Here is a 24,742-nt window from a genome sequence, read left to right on the forward strand (position 1 = left end):
TGAATTAAGAAGAGACATGAAAACAGATGTGAGTGAAAATAAAATACCTTAAAATAGCTGTTGCTAAGTTAACACGGAACATTAAAGGCCATGCTGTAACTCTTCATCAGAACCATGTACTTGGTTTGTTTTGGGTTTTCGTGCAGGCTTTTAAACAGGTTAACACCAGGCAGAAAAACTGAGCTCAAGAGTAAATCATCCCACGATAACATGCACACACACACAGTGAATCACACACTTTTACAGGATGACGTATTTCTTCCAAATTCATCGTTCCAGACGAATTCAAAGCTTAACATGGCCCAGTGAGGCCTCGGCAGAGCACTTTAGAAGCGTCATTATCCGGAAAAAAATCCCACTGTAGGAGTGAGTCAGAAAGGGTATCACATTCTCAGTAATGCGCCCTGCGGGGTGAAAAGCTGAGTGGATTTACAGTTTCTTACCTGGCACCCACAATAAGCTCATTCCTAGTCAGGTCAAGGGTGAGCTGGGAGTAGTCTCTCACGCCAGGGTGGGAGAATGTGGAAATCCACGGGCTGAGCGCTGAGACAAAGAGAAAGGAAGGGGGAGAGAGAGGTTAGCAGAAACTAAATCATGTCATGAGATAAAAGGCAGTGACATTTACAGACAAAGCTCTGCGTGGTAGGAAGCGCAGCCACATGCTTATGTGGCAATAATTAAATGATCAATGTCATTTGTTAAAGGTCCCATATTATACATTTTTTTTCAACAATTTCATATTGATGTCAGAGGTCCAACATCATTGTTTTTAAAGTCTATTACCCCAAATTCAGCCTTGGTCCTGAGTTTCTGCCAGTCAAAAAGTGTCTCTAGTGAGAACAGGCTGCTTCTGTGCCTGTACCTTTAAATGCTAATGAGCTGCATGTGCCACGCCTACTCCACGGCCCTCCTGTGGAGAGGATGCATCTTTCGATGGTGTTTAGTTTGGTGTTTGATACCACCTTCCTTTCTGAACAATACTGACTAAAGATCAGGCTGGTATCAGTGATACTGATCCGATACTTTGTGTAAACAAAAATGTGTCTGGTAAACTTAAAAAAGAAAAAAAGTTGTTTATTTGAAACCACGGCTTCAAAAAGAATACAAGACATCAGACATCAATTAAATTATTTATTTTAAACTCTGAAGTATATTGACATAGTGGCATCATTTACTATATAGCCAAGCTAATAAAACAAAAGAAAAACCAACAAAAAAACAGAGACACAATCATACAAAATATGTGTACATTCTGTTTCAAACACTAAGAAAATGAAGTATTACGACCATTAATGTAAATTATTGTTTAACTATTAAGAACTACTATAAAATGAAAACTTTTATCTTAATTGTGGCTCTTCTGTGCTCATCATAAATGCCTCGTATTCTGTGTTGCGATTTAACCTGAGCTGTTTCACAAGGCTTGTTGTGTTGCCACAACTCAATAGTTTAGTTACTTTCCACTGTGTTCCTACATTACCTCAAATGACTGAAGTAAAAATACTGATAATTTCATTTGAGAATCGATTTTAGAGCATAAAGACCTGGTATCGGAAGTATCGATATTTCAGTATCGATCAGCACATCACTACTGCTGTTACCACGCGCTAATGTTTACGGTGGATTTATGACTATTACCCCTTTCTCATGGAAAATCCCTTCACACATCACACATCACCAGTGCGCTGTGGGAGCTGTGTGCCTGTTTTTTCCCTCCCTCTCACACATCATTCCATCGACAACGTCATCATTACACTACACAGTGAGATAAACAATGGACAGCATGTTCTAATTTTTTTTAACTCTTTCAGCGAAGAATGGACCGGTCAAAACCCCGCTCTTTCAAAAGGCTGCTGATATTTGAATAAATCACTGTGTCCTACACAGTGCCCGATATCTGCCACCGAATGCCCTCTTCTCCACAGATGCAGAGCAGCTCCCACATCTGACGGTTTTGCCAGTGCACTGCCATGATCGATTAAAAAAAAGTGTGGGATATCGCTATACAAGCTGTATATAAACACACTGGGAGATTAGTTTCTTATGGGAATACACCAAAACTCTGCTCTGTTTCTGAGCTGCTCGCAGCCCTGGAGCTTCTATAATGATACAGCCTGACAGATCATCCAGTGACAAAATCAGAACACGACAGGCAGATACATCAACGGGTCGATTGCCGGGTTTTCGACCTGGGTTTTTCTAAAGGGGCTTTAGAAAACCTTTATGAAGTGAATTTTGCATAACATGGAACCTTTAAGCAAAATATTACATATTTGCTGGCAGCAGCTTTCTCCTGCACCTGGGAACATGTCAGATAAACAGCTTATGATTTATTTAAAAGAAAAGGACAATACACTAATCAGTGAAAATTCTGCGGTTGCAGCCACGGTGGTAAAAAGAGCAACCGTCAGTGACGTGCGAAGGCGTCTCCTGCAGAGAGGGACAAAGCTGCAGAGGCCACATCAGACACGACAATCCTGATACAACCTGACATTCGGACAAACACCGCTCCGCGTGGTGCACGGGGCTGGAATTTAGGCGCTATTTGAGACTGGCATTTACAAATCAAAGTTTCAAAGCAGTGGAGCAGAGGGGCCGTCCGCTGGGGCTTTTAATGTCACAGCGAAACCGCGGGAAGAGAGCATTTTCTCTTCAATCTTCGTGTGACCCCAAATGCAAAGACCTTTAAACGGATTTCGCCACACGGAGGTTTGCACAGCATAAAGGGATTTGCCATATTTCCCATGCTGTACACAGTATCACAGCGGTCAGTGGCAATAGAGATTGCTTTAACCAGCATGAAAAGATGTGTTAAACACATTTTAGTTATTTCCACCAAAGCTTCTCAGGATGCTCCTAGGCTTCTATACTACTGCACATCCACAAGGTAAAAAATATGTGTAAAGTGGTTACATGTGAAGCATTTGATAACTATTCATTCGGGAATTAGTCATCTCATAATTAAAGCCTTAAACTTTAATTTTCTTCAAACATTAAGGTAGCTCATAAAAGCTGGAGGCGACAAGTGTAAGGCCTCATCAAAGTCACAGGCAACAGTGAAACAGCCCTTCATCGTGCATCTTTGGATTGATGGGGCCCATATGGCTCTGTCATCTGGAAACAGAACTCGAGACGTGAGTGATAAAGAGACAGGAGGCTGCAGCGTGGTGCTCTTCGTTTAGGATACAGATACGACACACACACACACACGGTGAAGGGATACGCAGACACACTGATGCCAATATTGGCAGACAGTCCCAGATGTGGATCTGCGTCCACTGGGCTGCTGTGATTGCGGGATGTGAGCGGCACTAAACGAGTTTTATAATGAACTTAAAAAGAGTTTTTATTATAATTAATTTACTTTTAGTTTTATGAGATCGGTTAAAAATTGGACGGATCGTCCCCAAAGTTTGTGCCAAGGTTTCGGAGAGCTCGCTTAAACCTCCCTCAAACATAGCCGATCAGCCACAACATTAAAACCCCTCGACCCACAGCACCTAAAGGCACCACAGGACACCCTCAGAAGGCCCGTGTCCATTCTCTGATGAGTCACAACTGTTCTGGAGGCACAAGGGGAAACCTACACAATATTAGGAAGCTGGTCATTATCTTATGCCTGATTGGTGTATATGTTAAACATTGTTAGCCTCATTCAAGGCTCAGGTAAAAATCAGGTGCTTCCTGGTTTCTGTCATTATCTATAACTGTTTATTTAGTAGAGGGCCGTAGGTGGAGGCTATGGATCCTGTCCCAACTGGCACTGGGCTAACACAGAGTGACAAATGACCATTCACACTCGAATGCACACCTACGATCAATTTAAAATAACAAAGTAATCTAATATGCATATCTTTGGACTTTGGGAAGGAGCTGGAGCACCTGGATTAGACCCTGTAAGATGACAGCGCTAATCACTGCAGCACCAAAGGGCAAAAGTTTTCCCAGGCGGAAAGTCTACATTTCTCTCGTGTCGTGTTCCAGCTTAATTTTCTCTGACCCAGTAATACATATACTAATTTTAGACCTCGGCAGTAATCTTAGAAGTGTGACCTTAATTGCGAGACCAAAATTCTACAAATAAAACTTTGTCGCCGAGATTTATTTGGGGAATTTTTAAATGGGGGGCTGAGAAATAAAGACCTCCTGTATTTTATTTCAATCATGTGTTCAGCTCAGAAATTGAGAGTTTTTAACATATTTAACATTTGTTAAATTATCTGCTGCTTGTAAGTGACGCAGCTCGTAATGGAAAGTTGCTAGTAACAAACAAGTACATAGTGAATCATATTAAACAACAGGACCCAGCTTCACTGAGAAAAACATATAGGAAACATCAGCACGACACAACAGTAAGGTACAAATTCCAAAAAGCACCGCGAGAAAAGATGTAATTCCTTAAAAAATTAATAACAAACTGAAAAGTAGTTCTGCAGACAAAGGCTTAAATGTCTGATAATCACACCATAAATCACTGAGCCTCCCAGTGCTATTCTAATCCAATGCAAATCCTTCAAGTGGCCGTCTCTTATTCCCACTATAAATATTTAAACTACATATATGCACAAGGATTGTTTCCATTTCTCACATCCGAGCGTGGATTGACCAATCTGACCGTCTTTGACATGCAGAGCGGGTACGTACAAACCCATTCAAGGCCGGCAGGAGGGGGGGAGCGGCGGCTTCCTGCATCAATCTCTGATTAATGCTCAAAGGGGGAAGTGGTGGGGGAGCGCATGCCATCTTCAGCCCCACGGTCTTATGTAAACACACCTTAAGTTGATTTAAGGAATTTGACATGATCCAGAGATTGCGCGTAGCTACAGCATCTGTGAGCAGAGTGTGTGTGTGTGTAAGTAGGACAGCTAACATGAATAATGCACCTGACTCTAAAGCAGTTCCTTAAACACTGACTGTGCTATCACGCACAGACACGCCCCCATTCACAGTTATGAGCATGTATGTGTGGTTGGACTGCTTTTGTTTAGTTGTGTCACTGTTCGTAACAAGAGAGTCACACGCTTTGCGACAAGAGAGTCCTCTCTCGCTGAAACATCTTTTTAGATGTTTTCATATCTTTGTGTTTTAGGCCCAAAACAAAAACTCCACAAACTTGTCCCACTCCACTGTCGTGCTTGTTTTGTTTTTGTTCTGAGCAAAGATGACCAACAGTGAACAGTTTTGTGAGATCTTGAGAAGAAAAAATAAAAAAATAAAAAATCAACCCCACTTTGCAGAATCTAAAAAAACATTTAGTTTTTTAACCCATGTCCCTTAGGGGGCTCCGTAAGAAGCTAAAGCTTTGAGACCGACGCAGACGTTCACTCGTTCTTAGTTGATCTCTCTCATTTTCTTCCATATCATCTCCCTAAAATCACTTGTGCATGAAAGAGTGATTGAAACAATATTTAACGGTTTGTGACAGGTAATTAAACGGTTCAAACAAAGACAGTGTTTTTCTTATCAGAGTGTTTTTCTGCGTCAGAAGCTGAAAATGTCTCTTTATTTCTGGACACCCTTTTCAATCCTCCACATCTACTCCGAGCAGCGACGATGAACCGTTTGAGTGGTTGTAAGAAGGCAGACGAGACTTCGACTTATGTCTTATTTACACCAAAGTGCTTCCGTAATTCACAGACGAGCGAACACCTTGAAGGAGACGCTGACCGAACGCATGCGCCATTACTCACATCCGAACAATTACCGTGTCTCGGGCCCTTCTCCTCTCTCGCTTTCGAGCGCGGACGTTTAAAGCAGATATTGCGGAGTACAAACAAACAAACCCTGACATTCAAGTGCATTAAGCTTAACAACGTTAAATACCGCGGTAAAGATTTTACTACCTCGCTGCCTTTTCAGTGTCGACGGGGTTACTGTAAATATCAAGTGTATTTTGGAAATAAAAACATGATCATTGCCAAATCAGAACTGGAGAATACTTCTTTCGATCGGGCATAACATTACGACCACCGACGGGAGAAGTAAATAACATCTTGTGACGATTCAATATTCGGCTGTGGATTCATGAGGATGTTACTTAGACATGTAGCAACCACGTAGACCAGACTAGGCTCCCCTACACCACAGATAATGACACTCTTTGATGGTAGAACTAGATCACTAGATCCACAGAGGTACCGAACGTCAACCAATCAACAACATCCTGGTTCCTCAGAAAGTCCATGTCCACTCTCTGATGAGTTTAAACTGTTTTGGAGGCACAAGGGAAACTTACACAATATTAGGTCATAATGTTATGGCTGAAGTGTTGAGCTCGATAACTTGACAGTCACGTCACGTCTGCAGCAATATTGGATAAACAGCTCAGGAAAATCCGAAGACAACCTGAGCCACCGCAGCCCGTGGGGGTAAAATAGGACATCTATCGAACCAGAATCCACACCGGCCCCACGCCGTGCATCCTAAATATATTCTGGACAAAATGGAAAATTATGACAGGCTGTTAAAACGTGACTCATTCTCCCCCATAAAACAGGACCATTAAAACGGAGCATATGACATGAGCCATAAAATAAGAATGTGCGGTGCAGAAACAGATAACAAGAGAATCATTTCCACGGAGGCATTGTGCACCTAACAGTAAAAACAGGAGCTGTTAGTGTTCAGTTCAGAGAGTTTAATGCGGAGCATAAATCACTTGAAGTCCGTACTGAGGAGCATATAAACGTTTCCCCACATCACGGATATCTCTTCAAAGGCTTGTAAAAAGTAAAAAAAAAAAAAAAAAAAAAATAGGAGCGGCTGGATTTGATGCAGGAGAGCTCATGAACCACAAGCTTGTTTATTCTCTTAGGAGGGGCCTCGCAGCGGTCAGGGGTCTTTCACTGACTGACATTTATCTTCCTGCTTACAAGTGGTTTTATACGCTCCCTCTGCTCGTAACTGTCTGGCCAGGTGGTGGGGCGAAGATGGGACAATACAGCAGGATGAATATGAAAAGCCCCCCCCGTCACAGTTCACTCACGGAGCCCCAAGGTGGACGTGATGAATGATCGCAGTTCTTTTTCTTTTTTTTTTTTCCACTCGTGCAATCGGCAGGCGGACGGATTAATGCGTCAGCCCGTGACTGCCAGAGGGATGAGGACAGAGGCTGAGACATTCGTCACGCACAGACATAAATCATAACCTTCCTGTCTTCTTCCGTCTAACATTTGTTTTAAAATAAATAAATAATAAAACATTTACTTTCTTTCCACATAGCAAGCATGTGGGAAAAGAGTCAAGTGGCACCGCGACCGGACCGAGCCACTGTTAGGCCACGTCTGGAGGAAGAGCAGTCAGACCTGCAAAATGCCGACTTATTATTGAGCTGAGGAAAGGAAAGCATAACAAATGCTGCTAAAAGTGGGTGCAAACTCAAATACAGAGGGATGCTTGTACAGAAAAGTGCACTTCACCTATAAGTAATGTAATGGCTCCTCTTAAGATTAAATGCAGTACAAGAAGGTACAGAGCAATTCACTAGAATGGCAGAAAATACTGATGGCACCATATTCATTTAGGTCTCAAAGAAGTTTCTCAAGCTTGCAAAGTTTGCGCCTGCAAAGCAACAGTTATGATGTTCTAGGTGGCGACAGATTGAGGTAGGAATACACCAAATGGATATCAGAGCAACGAGAAGCAGCCTTCCCTCTCCTGGTACGGCAACTTGTGGATATCGTGATTAGGAATGAGCGATAACTAAAGCAAAACTTAACTTAAAAATGAACACTTGCATGTACATTGGTATTATATTACCAGTGAACTAAACAGTTGTCAGGATGGCCGAGTGGTCTAAGGCGCCAGACTCAAGGTACAAACCTTCCTGTGTAACGGGATTTCTGGTCTCCGAATGGAGGCGTGGGTTCAAATCCCACTTCTGACAGCATTTTCAAACTTCAACAATTCATGCTGATTTGTTGCTGTTTTTATTTATACTTTTACTTTATTCATCTTTATTTTATTTATCCTGTTTATTCACATCTTTACTGTCTATTAGTATCTATATATTATAGTTATTCTAGTATCCATATATTATAGTTACTATGGGTAACAATCTGGGTCCTGAGTGCTGTATGGTTGTGAATGAATGCAAAAAAAGCATTTGACATGTATTTTAGTGTTTTAGTTTAGTCCCACCCACTAACGTGGAAGAGGTGGAGCTTATGACCTATACTGCAGCCAGTCACCAGGGGGAGCTCTACTTGTTTTGGCTTCACCTTTAATGAGCTGTTCCATCCGTTGTCCTTCTTTATACTGTCTATGGTCTGGATCAAAAAGTTTTATTTGAACACACTGCAAAGGTGTCAGCTAATCAGCCAAATGTCAACTGAAGCACCGTGCTGTCGATGCAACGCGCTGAATTGGCTCATCTGATCTGAACAATGTCTTTTTTTTCCTTGCAATGACAGTAGCTTACCCAAATTCTGAGAGATATGTTGCCAGGATTTATTGCATTTAAAATGCAATAAATGGAAATGATAGCTCACATAATAATAGGGACTATGAAGATATGCAGTTAAAAATTAGAATGAAAAATATAACTATTAAGACTAAAGGTGAGAAATTGACTTCACTGGGTGCTGTGTGTATCAGTATGAAGACCACGCTGATAATGTTAAACTATAACACTCTGGGGAAGTGGGATTAAAAAGAGTTTAAATAAAAGTTCCTCCATTCAGAGGAAATGTCATTATATTGTGAAGATATCTTTTCAGAGCGGCTAAACAAACCACCATTAAAGGGGGCAGCTCAGATGACCTTTAAAACCAAACAGCATTCCTTCACTTCAGCTATTTCATCCGAGGTGTGTGAGCACCCGTTCACCTGACAGAACACAGCGCAGTGCCATGTTTTTTTTTTTTGTTTTTTTTATCATTAGTATTATAATCAGGCATCTAGTTGATTTCTCCCCTCAAGTGCCGCACTGTTTAATGAGCCGTGAATGACAAACACAACACTAAAGGTAGCTGTCTGTCATCTTCCTTCCGGGGAATACAACTGAACGCAATGTTTTGCTAATGGAAAATAGACCCGCTGAAAAGATGCCATGTTAAAAATTGTTATCTTCAGGGCAATGTGGTGGATCCAAAACTGTTAACAAAGCAGGTCAAATGAAGACTCGCTGCTTTCTGCCAGTGGGAGCGTGATTCTGTGAAGGAATGATCACCTCCAGCGTCAATTACCACATAGTATGAATGCGGTCTGGATACATTTAGCACAGCTGCCATTAGGAAATGTGAAAATAACAAAAGGTGCTCAAACAATGGAACAGACTTGAATGCGTTCTGCGCTATACAAATCTCCATACAATATCCATTCATTGTAGACGCATTCATTTTTTGAATAAACAGCAGAGTAAGTACCTCATTTCCTCACAAGCTTTAAAGTAAAACTTCCTGCTGTTCCAGATATTTTCACAACTCAGCCTTATCTGTCCAACGTCCCCTGAACTATGTTTTGTTTGGTCTTCTTCATATCGCTCTTCGCCCTTCCTTGCATCCCAGTCTCTTCCCCATCCCGCTTGTCCCATGCCCCACCATTTCTCCTATTAGAAGTTTCGATTTTCATCGCGGCTGACTTGCAGAGGGCGATAGTTTGAGAGAGGCTGCCGTGCCTCAGTGGAGCACAACTCTCCCTCTATCCCCTGCATGCTCCTTCCTTCCTCCCTCCCCCTACTCCCACTTGACTGAACTCAGATAGAGGGGTCTGCAGGGTTATGTGCAGAGCAGGGAAACATCCTGGAGAGTCCAGGGACTGAGTAGCCACGGGAGGAATGGCGCCGGGGCCAGGAGGCTAATAGCCTCTCAGTCAGTGACCGGTAAAGATGTCTGTCTGCCTGCCTTTCACGAAACCAGCGGCGAGGCAACGTATGGAACCACTGACAAGTCCGCTGCACTCCATCTGTGACATAAAACTGTGAGCAGTAGTCTCAGAAAGCGAGCAAACCAGATACTGTGTACATTTCCTGCACTATGTTTGGTACAGATGCAGAACACATGTCTGACAAGTGAATTACAGCTGCAACAAAATGTACTGGACCTCAAAGGAACTTCATCATTCAAAAGTAAATTTTTAAACAATACGTTTAGGGAGCTGTAATTCAGTGTTTCAGCATGCGCTGAGTGACAGGCCGTATAAAATATTTAACTTCCTTCATCTGTGGAAAAAAAAAATGGTATTCTGTTGTGTAAAAATGTTCAGAAATGGTTTTATTCACAGATAACAGAACTGGAGTGTGCACAGAGGAAGAGGCTGACAGCGGTGTGGCGAGCTGTAGCGATGATAGCTAAAAAAAAATTCCTTCAATGATGCAAAACAAGTATCAACCACAACGCGTCTCCACATCCATGTATCGGCCAAAGTACCACTGGTTTTCCATACTGACTGTATATACCCATCGTGACGTCACCCATTGGATTCTGAACCTCGAAAATGAAGCCCGAAGTGAGCAGAGCTTGTGGTCGCCATGTTGGGTAAGCTTTACTCCGCCCACATGCAGCTACTCCAAATATGGACATGTGGGTTGTGTCGGACATTGAGACCCGATCATCTCTGCTACCTGTTAGCTACTTTACTTTAGTGTTTTAGTTTGACCCATCCACTAACATGGAGGAGGTGGAGCTTACGACCTATACTGGAGTCACTCACCAGGGGGAGCTATACTTGATTTGGCTTCACTTTTGAGGAGCTATTCCGTCGTCCATCTTTATACAGTCTAATTTCAACTTTGAGTCGAGGTAACTGAGGGGACGACATTCTAAGACTTCATCGACTTTACGATGCTGATAGCTGTTTTGGGGCTAGCCCTCTGCATACACAAGCAATAGTTTTGTTAAAATATTGAGGGTGAGAAAATACAACCACAGGCTGCAATGTCCACTAATGAGGAGCAAAATATTCTACATGTAGATGGGATTTTAGGAATAATGCTTCCATTTTCTTCCAGTGTCTGGCACCGGCTGCAAAAGACCAAAACCGCTGTGAGTTAGGGAAAAAAAAAATATCAATAACGAAGAGTGTAATCAGTTCTGAAACGAGCTGCATAAGTGAAGGATTTTCAAACGTTAACTCAATTAATGAGCACTGCGAGGGCGACCTTTCATAATGAACCTCTAAAGAGGCCACTTGCTGAAATGTCAGCCTGTGGAATATATACCACATATACATCACTCTCAAGTGATTTCCTTTTCTTTGCAAAGATCTGAGGATTCTATGTAATAATGTTTGGAAAAGAATTGATGGGTGGTCGGTCACGCAGTATTCAATGCAGTGTCGGGCTCTGGCGTCAGGGTCGCACCTCCCCAGAAATGTAACTACGCATTGCGGTGATGCAGACCGAAAGAGCTGTGATTGGCCCGCTTGGTAGGAGCGTGTTTCCATTTCACTATTTCTGGCAGTTCCTCACTCCTTGCAACTTTTCAATCGATTGCTTTGGCTCGATAAAGACGGAACACATCAAGGAAAGGTTTTAAATGGCGTAGGTTATGGCGGCATAAACTTAGCTTTTGGAGTAAATTTTATATGATTCCTGTTTTGTGCTGCGGCAGCTTTTGCATTGACATGAAATTAATTCAGACGCGATCTGAGATAGAAGTGTTCAGCACTACAACACTACAAGGTGTACAATAGAAATGTAATTCACCGGTTGCAACATTATCAGTGCATTTACCCAAACCCTGACAGGGTCTATTGTACCTGAAAGGGGTGTAATGGACACAGAAAAACACCAATTTCCTGTAGCTTTCCACTCTTAAGTTAAAGGGGCAATAAAGCCTTTAAATGTTTTCTGCTCCGATCCTTTTCGCTATCTCTCGGGCGCACATCTGATATCCTGACATGCCATCAGTGCGGGAGAAGTTGGCCCCACTGCAGCACGCTAAACATAGCTCCATTCAGCTGCGTGATTGATGCCTGCAAACACACCAGCGCTCTGATATCACAGTTCCAATTAGGTCTATCACTGTAATCATGAACGAGGAGACGGCAGCTTGTGAGAGCGGAGAATAAAATAAATAAAAAGTAAGATCAGAAATTCATGGTGAACATTTTTTTTTTCCTTTTTTTTTTAAGTGAACCATTATGGCTCGGGGGAGCATCTTTCATGCTCCTCGAGAGCCCTTCAGAATGTAGCACGACAGCTAAACGACAGCACCATTACCCAGACAAAGAGAGAGAGATAGAGGGACTCGTGGAAAATGCGCAATATGCTTTTCTACTTGTTGAAGAGCAAAATAAAGAGCAGGCTGAGAGAGAAAGTGGTGGGTAGGGAGAGGTGGAGAAAAGAGAAACAGGAAGAGGAGATGAGAAGAGGAGAAGGAAAGAGAGATTTGAAGGGTAAATACAACAGTACAGGCACAATGTGGATATAAGACGGGATAAAAAACAGTATTTTAATATGAAAAAATGTTCGTGTCTAGATGACCTGCATGTTAAAGCCCTTTAATCCAACTGTTACTGAGCAAAAATCGTATTATCAACTAGGGTTGGGTATACAAAACTTCACGATACAATATGTGCCGCGATACTTGAGTCATGATAAGATATATTATTGTGATATTATGATATTGTGATATATTGCAATATTCCACATAGTTCACTGAGAAATTTTAAATGCAGATTAAAATACACGTTGTATATATGTGCATATGAGTCAAAAAAACAATATTAACCCACATGATCCGTTTCCAGTTTATTGCATTTGTCGATATTATATCGTAAGAAAAAGAAAAATCGCGATATATTGCCATACTGATATTTTTCACATTTTCACACCCCTTTTATCAACCATTACCATTCCACACAGACTGACTTATGAAAAATGTTGGTCTTTGATTGATATTAAAACACTCGAAAAAAAACAAACAAATTTTTGCCTTAAATGGACTCTAGCTGAACAATTTAAGTGCATGTAAACATGTTGCCCCGACTAAAATTGGAATTCTCGTTATCCCACCCAGATAACGCAACTGGAATTCGGTTTTCTCCGCCATGTATACGTTTAATCGCGTGTGCGATAAGAAAGCCAGTCGCAGAAGAAGAAGGTAAACAGAGCCGGTAGAAGAACAGTGTTAGCGATAGCGCCATCTTATCTGCACCATAAGTAGCGCACACGTTACACACGAGATTTAAAAAGCTGAACTATTATCCATCTTGTTGTTGTTTGAAATGTTGATCTGCTGCATGAACGACTCTTGTTTATTATATGACATAACAGGTCAACCGGAAAGGGGGCCGTATTAACAGGGTATTATCCCGCTGAAAAGACACATATCGCCCCCTAGTGTGGAGGAGGAGGACATGTTCCCTTCAGTTATTAGATTTTCTCTGTTACATGTAAACTTGGATCAGGACTGTATTCAGAAAGTCCAATTTCAAGCATAGCTCGATTAAGCTGTACATGTAAACGCACTGACTGCTTGTGATGAAGTCATGGTTCTACTGCCGTCTATTTCTTCTCAAACCACGCTGACCCTCCACTCCTAAACAAGTTCTTAGCACCTCCAAACATCTCCATAAATTCCAAACTCCCTATCGAGATTCGGAGCGATCTGGTCCGTGCCCTCACGCCGCGCTCTTATCGGACCTGCAGTCTTACGCACTGAGTCGGTATCATCGATCTAAATCATGAGCCGGCGGCTTGCACAGTGCGTTCCTGTGGGTGGAGGTTACGTGATTCCCATGGCTGTATGCGTGCACTGATCTGTGGTGTGGTTGACATAAAAGCCTGGCACGTCTCCCGTAACAGCAACACAAACACACACTGTGTTGTGTATAAGGTGAGAGATAACAGATGGAAAACTATTATGCTGTTGAAAGCCTTGAGTTTCTTTTGTTGACTCTCTGTCAAAGCTTTTTGAATAATTTCCAAGAATACACTAAATGCAGGTGTAAGGAAATGAAAAACTAGACCTAGAAAATAATAAATCAGGAATAATCTTACTCTGCACAAATCATGCATACAATCCAGCAAATGACAAATTCTGGTTAATTTGAGTCGATCCAAGACTCCTCAGGGTCAAAGCAAAATACTTAAAGCCACAGAATACAGCTTGGCTTTAAAAGAGATAACGTGCTCCAGGGGACGTCTGATCTCTTGGACTTGCACAGACACACATTTCCACAATTAACTCTCACTGCATCATGCTGAGACATTTAACTTTTACATAAAAAACCCATGTAGAAATGGGAAACTTTGCATTCAGACACAAACATAAACAGTTGCTTTTAATTACAGGTGCAAACGCTTGTTTAGCATGCGTACACACAAAGGAAGATCTTCTTACTTGGGCCCCAGGTGACTCAGGTAGCGCTTCAGCAAGCCGCTATAAAACGCTCATCAATCACAAATTCTGATCTCAAGCTCTTGTTGGCGCTCCCATTGTGCAGGCCTTTCCTTCGAGGCTGCCTCCACATAATGCCCCGCGACCAGCGGCCCTGCAGCTCCCCGCCATGCGAGCCATTCTCAAGTGGCAGCGCCTTTGAAGTGAAGCACTGGCGGGACCACGGCCTAATCTGGACATCTGGAGGCCTGGTGGGGGAACGGGACACATGCAAAGTCCCAGCATATAGGCAACCTTGGCCTTGTGCCTTTCTTGAGAATCAAAATAACCATTTCACTGTTGGAAAGAGACTTCAGTTTCCAAACCTAGACCTGCTATTACACGGAGAGTCCAGCATAAAAAAAGGACCAAATGGCATACATCAATCTTCAGCTCAATCATCCAAAGTGGAGCATGGATGAGCTGGTCCCACTGCGCAGACGGGGGAAACAATACAACCGTCCCAAAAAACAGACTTGAGGAAATATCTGCTGTGATTTGGAAGGACAGAGTTTTTTTTCAACAAAACCTTCTGGCCACATCCAATCTTTATGCTGTTTTTTTTTTTTTTTTTTTTTCCTGTATCCCCATCAGCGATTTTTCTGGCCTTCCAATCTTACGCAGCGCTCTTGGCAGATGAAACACAAACAACCCTTTTCAAAAATAAACACCGCCATTTTGTGCGTGTTTATCTTTCATTTTGCCGTATCTGTGTGCGATTCTGTGTCCAAAACTGTTCCGTTCCATTTCACACACCGAGGAAGATGTCGTTTCTTGGCCCACTGTACAGATGTACAGGCCAGATAGTGAGCGCCGTTATCCTACACTATCATTCCTGTCTTATCCCCCTCTCGCTGACTGGAGTAGATGCCAAACAATACGTTTTATTGCAACCAACACCACGGTATTATGAAAACCATTAATTTTGTTGCTGCAAAAAGCGGCACGTATGTTTCATTATATAGTTGGAAAACATCTATACAGATATACAGATACACATCCATTGGCATCTGCATAAAAGGTGCTGTCTCCCCTAAGACACACTGGAGCAACAATTTGCATAAAGCACATAAAGCTTGCACAAACAATTTCATTGCTTCGGTTTATCAAACCATGAGTTCAATCAAGGATTTAACTAGATTCTGTCTCTTACTACAAACAGAACTCTGTAGCATTTGTGTCTATGATCTGAATCACTATAACTCTTTGCGGAAATGTGTCTGCTTAGAGATAAACGTGAAGGTAATTTATTTTATTTTATTTATCTTATTTTTTGGTAAAATACTCCAGTATAAAAAGGAGCCTAAAGGCTGGGACAGACCAAGACAGAGGTTTGCAAGTGTCAGGCCTTCGGTAAGCGTACCACACATAGACTGTATATAAATATGGATGCCGCGCGCCACTTCCTTGCATTGGCCAAACGTACGCTAGTTTCCCGTGGTTACGGGCGGCGCAATCTTGCAACTTTGGCCCATACTTCCTCCAGACTCACTTTTTTTTTTTAAATTAATGTGGCTCTCTGCTCTACCTCAACGAGTTGGATTATACTGTATACACTGTATTTATTTTTTCCAACTCTCACGGCCCTACGGGACTGCTCCGCAGAGTGGTTGGCATGGCAACTTATAGTGATCATCAGCGTCAAATAACTAACTAAAACTATTGAAAATGCATCAGTGTAAACTACCTAAAATGACATAAACCATCCCTGAAAAAAAAATTATTTGATGTGCACTTTAGTGTTTTAGTTCGACCCAAGTTCCATCCACTAACGCGAAGGAGGTGGAGCTTATGATCTATACTGCAGCCAGACACTAGGGGGAGCTCTACTTGCTCTGGTTTCACTTTGAGGGACTGTTTGCCATCCATATTTATACAGTCTATGGTACGGCAGTGTTGGCTGTAGACAAACTGAGTAGCATGATTCAGCTCTGTAAAACTTTTTTTATTTCTTCCTAGCCTCCCAGCTAATAGCCCTGACTACTGCCACATGCTGTTATGGAGTATGTAGAGCGTATGTGCTGGCTGGGCATTGGCTGCTGTCTCTGCGGTGTGTTCAAGTGCAACTTTTCGATAAAGACTCAAGCGATGTCACAGTCACCTTTCGCTCTCCAATGGCCTTTAGCCTCAAATCAAAATGTGACATTAAATATCAAATGTGAACTGTTTAAAAACTAACGGCTGTCTAGATTTCAACTGAAGCTGAAACTGATGCCAAAATAAAGAACAGATCTTTCTTTGAGTCTGAATGAGTCCGTAGCAAAAGCTGAACTCATGAAATTCACACCACAGAGGCCGTCCTTTGACTCATTGTTGTAGTAAAAAAAAAAGAAAAAGTAATAAATCAAAAATCTTAAAGCAAGATATCAATCTTATATTCATGTTCAAACCATAGTGCAAGTGTAGTGTTATCACATAAAAAGTATGATGTCTGACCTTGGATGGAAACCTTTGGATGTTCTTTCTTTGTGCACTCTGGTTGGGTTTGCGGGTCAAACAAGGATGGGGTCGGGGTTGTCGGGACAGCAGACTTCTGTGTGAAAACAGCTGGGAGAAGAAGGAGCAGGAAGAGGCCAGCCGCAGACAAGGGCGTGGAGTCCTTCGAGGACGCTGTCATGGTGATGACCTCTCCTCTAACTGCCAAGCTGGGCCTCTGGGATACAGCTGGAGGAGAGAGGAGACGACTTCAGCAACTCCATGTTACATTTTTACACCTGGCTTCAAAGACGAGAATTTCTCTCTGACTCACTTCAAAATCCCCCCACCCCCACCCCCACCCCCTCTGAAACTTTCAATTCCTGGAGGCTCCATATTCAGTACGGGAGAAGAAAAACAGAAAAGTGAAAAATGTTTGGTGGAAAGGACATCACCGTAGGATGGGGAAGAAAAGAGATGTTAGATAACTAGAGGGTAGCTGGAAAGACAAGATATAAAGCTGAGTGAAACAGAAACTGAAAGAAAAGAATTAAGGGACAGTGTGAAGGACACCGAGTTAAGAAACTACTCAGAGGATGTGTACACCTCAGCAATGAGCCATCTCAAAGAGGTACCTAACCTGTGACCTCGAGGTAATTATTTAAAATGTGCAATTACACTTTAGAAGTTAATTTAATGGCTGATTAAAATTGGACAATTGAATGCAATAGTAGACTGCTCAATGATGCATGAGTCTCCACAAGTCAATGAAGCAGAAATGAGTGCAGCGAAAATGTGTGGCTCCCGAGAAACGGAAGATTCCTTCCTGCGCACTCCTGATATCCGGACACTTTGACTGCACGTGTGATGCATGAACAATTTCCCATCATCCGATTCCATATTCAAGCGTTATGCAAGCAGAGCCGAGGGAGAGCAACACAGACGCACAAATGTCGTCAAACAAAACAAAGCAAAAAAAAAAAAAAAAAAAAAAAACGCACATGCAGACACGCTCTCATGCTTCCTGAGTAAATGCAATCTCCTCCAGTCATAACATATGAGTCTGCGGTGCAGAGCTGAAACCGGCAGTTCATCATCTGCCACCCTGCGCTCCTTACGATGTTAGCTTAGCGAGGTGTAATATCATTAAAGTAGATTAAAAACCGAGAGCATCAACTTTCCGGAGCACTTTGGCCGGGTTACATCTCTCTGTAGTGTTTCCCTCACTAATGCTTCAATCAATAACAAATTATTAGCTTGGTTGAGTTGCAAATCAACCATATTGCCCTGCAATCAATTACCCCTCTCACTACAGCTGGTAACTAATTAGGCGAATGCAAACAGTGCGCGTGTTTGTCGACGGAACACGGCGGAGTCAACGGGCCCTCAGCTACAGTAATATCGATGCAACTGGTGGAAGGATTCACTCTGCACAAGACTTCACTCAGTCACGCTGCATGTGTTCCATTTTTTATGGCTCACGCTAAAGATACAAGTAATTGATTCAGAAAGTCCAGTTTGAGTGATGCATCCAAGTTCTTGCAAACGCCATTTGTACACTGATCAGCCATTACATTAAAACCACTGACAGGAGAAGTGAATAACATCAACCATCTTGTTGACGATTCAATGTTCTACTGGGAAACTTTTGGACCTGGCATTCATGTAGCACCCACCTGGACCAGATCAGGTACCCCCACCCCATAGCAATGGATGCAGCCTGACACAGACACACACACACACACACACAAAAAAAACAGTTTAGGAACAACTGAAAAAACATGAAGAACAGCACAAATTCACTAGATCCCAAACTGATCAAGAATCTGTGGGGTGATCCACAAAGACCCCCACTAACAGCATTCAGTTCCTAGACACCACAGGACACCATCAGAAGGCCCACGTCTGATGAACCACAACTGCTTTTGTGGACCTACACAATATTAGGAAGGCGGTCATAATGTTGTGCCTCATCCGCGTATGACACAAAAAGTTTAAAACATCTCCATGTTCTCAATTTTGTATATTATTTTTCTTTCCACGTTTGTTCCTCAAAGCAACATGAAAAAAAGCCCGAATCTCTTGTGTGAGACACATGCAGGCCACTTGAGCCAGCAGCTTTTTGCCAGTCCTGCCGGGCAGATGTCTGGTTTTTGTTGAGTGGAGAGGCGGCATGAATACTGGAGTGTATCATCAAGGCGAGGCTCTCAAAAAACACATCATGCAATTGCCACATCTGCTCTGTCTCCCTCTTCCACGTTTGTCTCTCCCCCTGCTGAGTTTCGTGTCACCGTCATTGTTTCTGGTCCTCCACCGACACATATTTTATAGAAGTGGCTCGATGCCACGTTTTCATGTCCAGCACTGATGCTGCAACCTTGAGTGTTTTGCCGATACGGTCACCAATCCAATACTGTCCTTTTCCCCGAACACCTGAGCTGCTGACAACACATTTGTCTGGACGGACTCTTTAAAAGTACGCTCCTGCGAGTGCTGCTGCCACTCCTCCAAAAAAAAAATAAAATAAATAAAAAACTCGCACTGCATTAACAGCCCTCGGCTGTTTTGCTGAAAATAACACCAAGCGGCTGACAGCTCTCAATCAGCTTTCAACAGCTGTTCACATCCAGCTCGTCTGAGTAAAGTCGACACAAATTCACGTCATGTGTCTCAAAATGTATTTGACTGGATGGTTTATGCTAATGGTTTGTATCACATTATATCATATTGTACATTTTCCCCTTAATATTCAGTGGCTGCCATATTTGATTAGCTAAATTATTATGTGCATTAGTGATGTGCTAAAATATTGATACTCCCGATACCAGGTCTTTATGCTCTGAAGTCGATTCTCAAATCAAAATATCGGTACGTTCGATACTTCAGTCATTTTACGGTGCGTTTACACAAAGTATCGGGTCAGTATCGGTGATGCCAGCCTGAATTTTCCTCAGTATCGGATTGAAAAGGAATTCCGTGGTATCGAACATCACTACTGTGTGTTTAAAGCAGACCAAACCGCTACGTCGATGGTTTTTTTCCTGCATCACTTGACAACCTCTGTGATGCGCTAATGATGATTTTGTCTTCTGTCTGCAGACTGTGATCCTTCCTCGTATTCAAGTCAACTGCCTGTTGGCTGTAACTTCCATTTCCTGTGATCAGTGTTTGATGTTTGTTTGATGTCACCAAACCTTTGCATAGCACTACAATCTCTGCAAAAAGCAAAGGTGTCCTGGTTACACAACAAAAGGAGGAGAAGAAAAAAAGGTTTGGCATTTTCCAGTCCAGCATTTGACACCATAGATTATAATCTCCTAATTAGTACCCAGTCGGAGGGAATCTCTACGGATCACATTATCTTTATATTTGATAGAATTATGGAAATGATTACGTACGGCTTCTCTGCAGGGTCAATCCTGAGACTATTTTATTTATGAAACGAGGGGATTATGACACATCTCTAAAACTTTAAGGATGTCCTCTCTAAAGTAAAACCAAATGCTTTGTTGCAGTTGTTACTATTCCCGTTATTATTAACAACCTTCCTTTTGGCTCCGTGGCTCATTTTTGAAAACGCACATCACTCATTATATTTCCATATTAAACAACACCTGTTTCAAACAAAGTGGTCTGGGATGCTGCATCATAGCTTCCAATTAAACCTAAAAAGTGGGAGCATATGTTCCCAGGTTTAGCCTTGGTTCGTTTCATAACTGTGAGGCTTTTGCATAGACCAGTGCCAAGTTGTCTTCTCTACTCTTAGTCTTGTGGTTGTGCCATAAAGCAGGACAGTCCAGTCAGAGATAAACTACAGAACCATTGTGGAAGTTCTGTAGAAAATATCCCTTCATCATTTCCACCTTTTTTTTTTTGAATACCTGCCAGTAGAAACTGACAGGAAACACGAGGAAGAAGATCTTGCAGGAATATTATACCTGTAATTTTCTTTATTTCCATTCTCTGCTAAAGCTATGCTGGCAGGTGCTTAATTTACATTAAAGCAGCGAGTACTGAAAGTCAAAAGCTTACTCTACAAATCAAGTCATTATCTTAAAAGCCGCACTGCGAACAAGCGGTGCAGGAGATCATGACAGATGACCGGGATTCTGCTGCAACTTTAAATTTTTTTTGTTTTCTTGGCATGGACGCACGCACACAGAGGAAACCGTGCTGTCAGCACCGGGATGAGGTTACGGCGCGAGTGTCAAAAACGTCTGTAGAAAGCCTTGTCGCACACTCGAGCAAACCCAGATGCGTGCAAATCTCCGAAAACTGGCAAAATCCAGCCATGGGCAGCTGGTCACACTCCATATTGGGTCACAGTGTGTGGGCAGAGCCGATGCATGCTGTGTGCCAACATCAACTCCAAGTGTGTGTGCGTATGTATGTGTGCGCGCACTCGAATGCAAGTGTGTGTTTGTAAGAAGCCTGACTTTGTAAGGCCACCCCGAAGAGGCTCGATAGAGTACATCCAATTTCCCATCCCGCTGTGTTTGGGATTAACAACTGTTTGAGGGAAAGGAAGACGATCTATAGCACTGAGGAAGCTGTCCTCACCAACACACACACACACACGGATGTCAGAGACAGTGAGTCAATTAAAGGTACACTAAACTCTATGCTAAGAAGTTAGAGGGTACCTGTGTGGGTTGGGATAATAGATGTCCAGGCACATCTCTTAACAAAACTTTGTGATCACACTAAGGCAAAGTTGTAAATCGTCCATTGTTGTGATGAGGAGTAAGTGCGGCCTATGATATCTGAAACAACTAGAAAACACAGAGCAGTTTCATTGGCTCTTTCAGGCCTGTATGTACTTAGCGGTGCATAAGGTTCCAGTCATGTAAACCACATGTTCTCATGTGAACCAGAAATTAAACCAGGGATATTACTTCCCTCTCACTCTCTCTATTTTCATTTCAAGTTGTTTTTCGCGTGAACCGAGAGCAAAACAGCTAATGTCTTCCAGACCGAGACCGGCTAACATCATGTTCCATTTTTGAACAATATCAACCCTCCACTCGCTGTAATGGTCCACTTTTCACTCCAGGTTTGAGTGCGCTCGTTCCGATCGTTGATTTATGCCACGGGAACGTTGTTTTTTTTTTTGTGCTTCCTTTCCTCAAAGGGAGAAGTACACCCATCAAAGAATCAGGTAAAAGGTATGAGGGAAGGGGTTGTTCAACCCCCTCCAAACAAGCACAAATCAAACCGGCACCTTAAGCTCCTGGAAGATTCTTTTGATTTCACGGTTCAATAACGAGCTTTATGCCGTGTACACAACCCGTGGTCGCACCCTGACTCCCAGCTCTGAGTCACGGCTAATTGGCCATGTCATTGTAAACCGTTTTATCGCAGACAGATGGTCCTGCATAGTTTGAACGATGGCGCACATCAGCTTCCACTCCAGACTCACTCTTTATCGAGAGACGGGAGAAAAGTGAACCACTAAGGGTTGGGGTTCAAATAGGAACATCTGTGGTTGTTACCCATCAGAAACTCATTCTAGCGTCTGTCACGGTCAACAGGTCAATGACCAGTGGCACTAGTTATGCAAGTATCTGGTTGTTTAAAGCTTCTTACATACTCCACGAGAAGCAAGAAATTTGTTCTCGCTCGTAGGGCTGCAAGAACAAAAAGTTATTCCTGGTCAGGTCATTTATACTTAATGAGAAGCTCAAGTGGCGAACTCCCACTGCAGCATACGTGCATGAAGCATTACTAAGAGCAAAAGAGGTACTTTTCTTATTATTTTCGGATGTCAGCCAGTTGCTTTGACGACCGCGTCCGTCGGATCATGCCGTTTATTCAGCATGTATCCACACACAGTATGCTGGTCTCTACGCAGGGGAGACTAGCGGACATACTGGGAATGTTAGCATCTGGGAGCTCAATGAGCGGCCGCGTCCAATTTATGATCAATCTCAGAATAGTTGCTGGACACCACATGAAAAAGAAAGCTCTCTATAGTTGATGCGTCAAGAACAAACTCTGAGAACTCTCAAACAAGGGGTGCAAGAGCAAATTTTTCTCACTCCTCGCAGAGTATGTAATCGTCTTGACAGACGCTATAATCAAGCAAGTTTCTGATGGGTAACACCCACCTATCTGAACCCCAACTCCCTACACGTCCTTCAAAAGTGAAGAACAGACTTGGATGAAACGTCTTCAAGAAGAGTCCAGCTGCCTTTCTTTAGTGGTTTTTGGGATATATCTTGACCTGGATGACTGAGAACCTTCACAGATCCTCCTCATTCACTTCTAGAAATGGTCCATGGATGGACTCTAAGCTACAGTGGAAGTTTTCCTTCCTGTCTATCAAACACCCTTTCTTGAAAGTCTCTAAAGGGGTTCTTTCTTCCTTTTAAGTGCATAAAACTACTAATGATGCATTTAGAAGCATCTTGATACCATGTACAGTATGTGCAGAAGGGGAGGGTAACTGAGAATAGCAAGTACCAGCGTTTTAGTACAAGACGCCTGATTGTCTTTGCGACGTTTTGTCAGTTCACCGGCTAAAATGTGAAATGCCTCAATCGATTGTGACCAAGGTTAAACTAAAATATCTGAGAGAAACATGATAGTTAGCAGCTGATCTAAAGATGTCTGCGTGTTTATTAGCTGAGGCTGTCAAAGCGCGGTACCTGACCTTAATCGAAAAATGACTTGAATACGTGAAGGGATTCTGGCTAAAAAATCTTAAATGAAGGGTAATATTTGATTAAATGTATTCTCTACACCGCTGGCTGTGTACTCTGACAATTCATTTGACCTAAATGTTTAACAGCTAGAGGCAGAGCATTTCCTGTTAAGGTGTACTGCGTTAATGTCTCGCTGAGATACTTCAGCATGGTGCCTCTTCTTGTAAACAACCTAGAGCAATACAGCAACTCTGATTTTTTTATTTATTAATTTATTTTGTTGTTGTTGCTCTTGTTTTTCCTCCCAGTGGCTTACAATAATAAAAGACTATACAGTACTTTGGATAATTTTGGAAAGCTCAACCCAGATAAACAAGGTAAGCTGCCTTGTTTTAAAAAAACTAATTTCTCTTTATCCAGATGGCAGCCAGTAAATCTTAACCGTTCCTGCGCAGACTCTCATATAAATCTCAGCCGATGCCAACGCGTATCTATGGCAACAGAGCGGCAAGTTGGTAGTCAAGCAGCGGGAACCAGGTTGAGTGTATTTCGGCGCAGACCTCAACCGGCTCCTGAGGGGGAGCCGGATGGCCGACTGCCTGCCCGATGACGCAACGCAGTGCGAGGAAGTTAAAACAATGGAAGCAGGGAGGGTCTCGACATCGCGGAAAACCAAGGTCCATCAAATAATCCCCTTTTCCTCACGTCCTTCGTTTATCCGAACCTGCGCCGTCCAAGGATTGTTTAGGCCGACAGCCTTGGCTCCGAGCGTTACTGCTCACCTTCAGCTGAAGAGAAGAGTCTAGGGCGGGAAAGACGCCAGGCAGGGGGCCATAATTGCTGCTTTTCAGAAATGCGCCTTGCATTTGTCAGACCACATAACGTTCCGCGAGGCAGCCGGCCTCTCGGCAGGTGTGCGTCAATCCTGATCATGCCCTCTCGCCCTACCGCACTTCTAACCCTCCCCTCCTCTGATCACTCCTCATTTTCTTTCCACTTCACAGAGACAGTTATAGACCAGGAGTTTCCAGAGTCCAGTGCAGCCTTTCTGCCTGTTCGCCTCCTAATTTGAGCTTAGCTTGCAAGGAGGGGGGGTACCTCTAATTACAACTAGGTGCTAACTCCCTCATCTCAGTCGCATCGGAGTCTGTTACAACGCTGATTAAATTGCTTCTGGTCCATTGGGAAGCCGCTCGTGTAAAAGAACTGCCTGTTTTATGCCATTTTGAAACAGGAGTGGGAAGGAAGTCTGTGTGACCTGAGGGTGCGTAAAATCAATGTTGGTTGCTTTTAGAAAATGTTGTCATCTCAGATAGACGATAAGAAGTTTAATTGGTAATTTCTGAAGCAAAGCTCCCCGAG

General features: G+C 42.7%; 1 protein-coding gene and 1 non-coding gene across 8 annotated transcripts in view; one reads left to right on the forward strand and one right to left on the reverse strand.

Moving 5' to 3' along the window:
• The window catches only part of sema5ba (sema domain, seven thrombospondin repeats (type 1 and type 1-like), transmembrane domain (TM) and short cytoplasmic domain, (semaphorin) 5Ba), a 181,226-nt gene that overhangs the window by 93,442 nt on the left and 63,042 nt on the right, over positions 1-24,742 (reverse strand). For all 7 annotated transcript variants that reach the window (XR_007113843.1, XM_047600684.1, XM_047600688.1 and 4 more), the window contains 2 exons: positions 16,758-16,985; positions 444-543 (listed from right to left, as the gene is read on the reverse strand). Coding sequence is in view for 6 of the 7 variants with exons in the window: in XM_047600684.1 (XP_047456640.1) it covers positions 444-543; positions 16,758-16,938 (281 nt within the window). In the remaining variant the exon portion in view is untranslated. The remainder of the gene's footprint in view (positions 1-443; positions 544-16,757; positions 16,986-24,742) is intronic.
• Positions 7,776-7,885, forward strand: trnal-caa. Its single transcript has 2 exons — positions 7,776-7,813; positions 7,840-7,885. It is a non-coding gene; the product is annotated as a tRNA-Leu (tRNA).

This window comes from Mugil cephalus, chromosome 12 (genome assembly GCF_022458985.1).
Source record: "Mugil cephalus isolate CIBA_MC_2020 chromosome 12, CIBA_Mcephalus_1.1, whole genome shotgun sequence".
Lineage (NCBI taxonomy): Eukaryota > Metazoa > Chordata > Actinopteri > Mugiliformes > Mugilidae > Mugil > Mugil cephalus.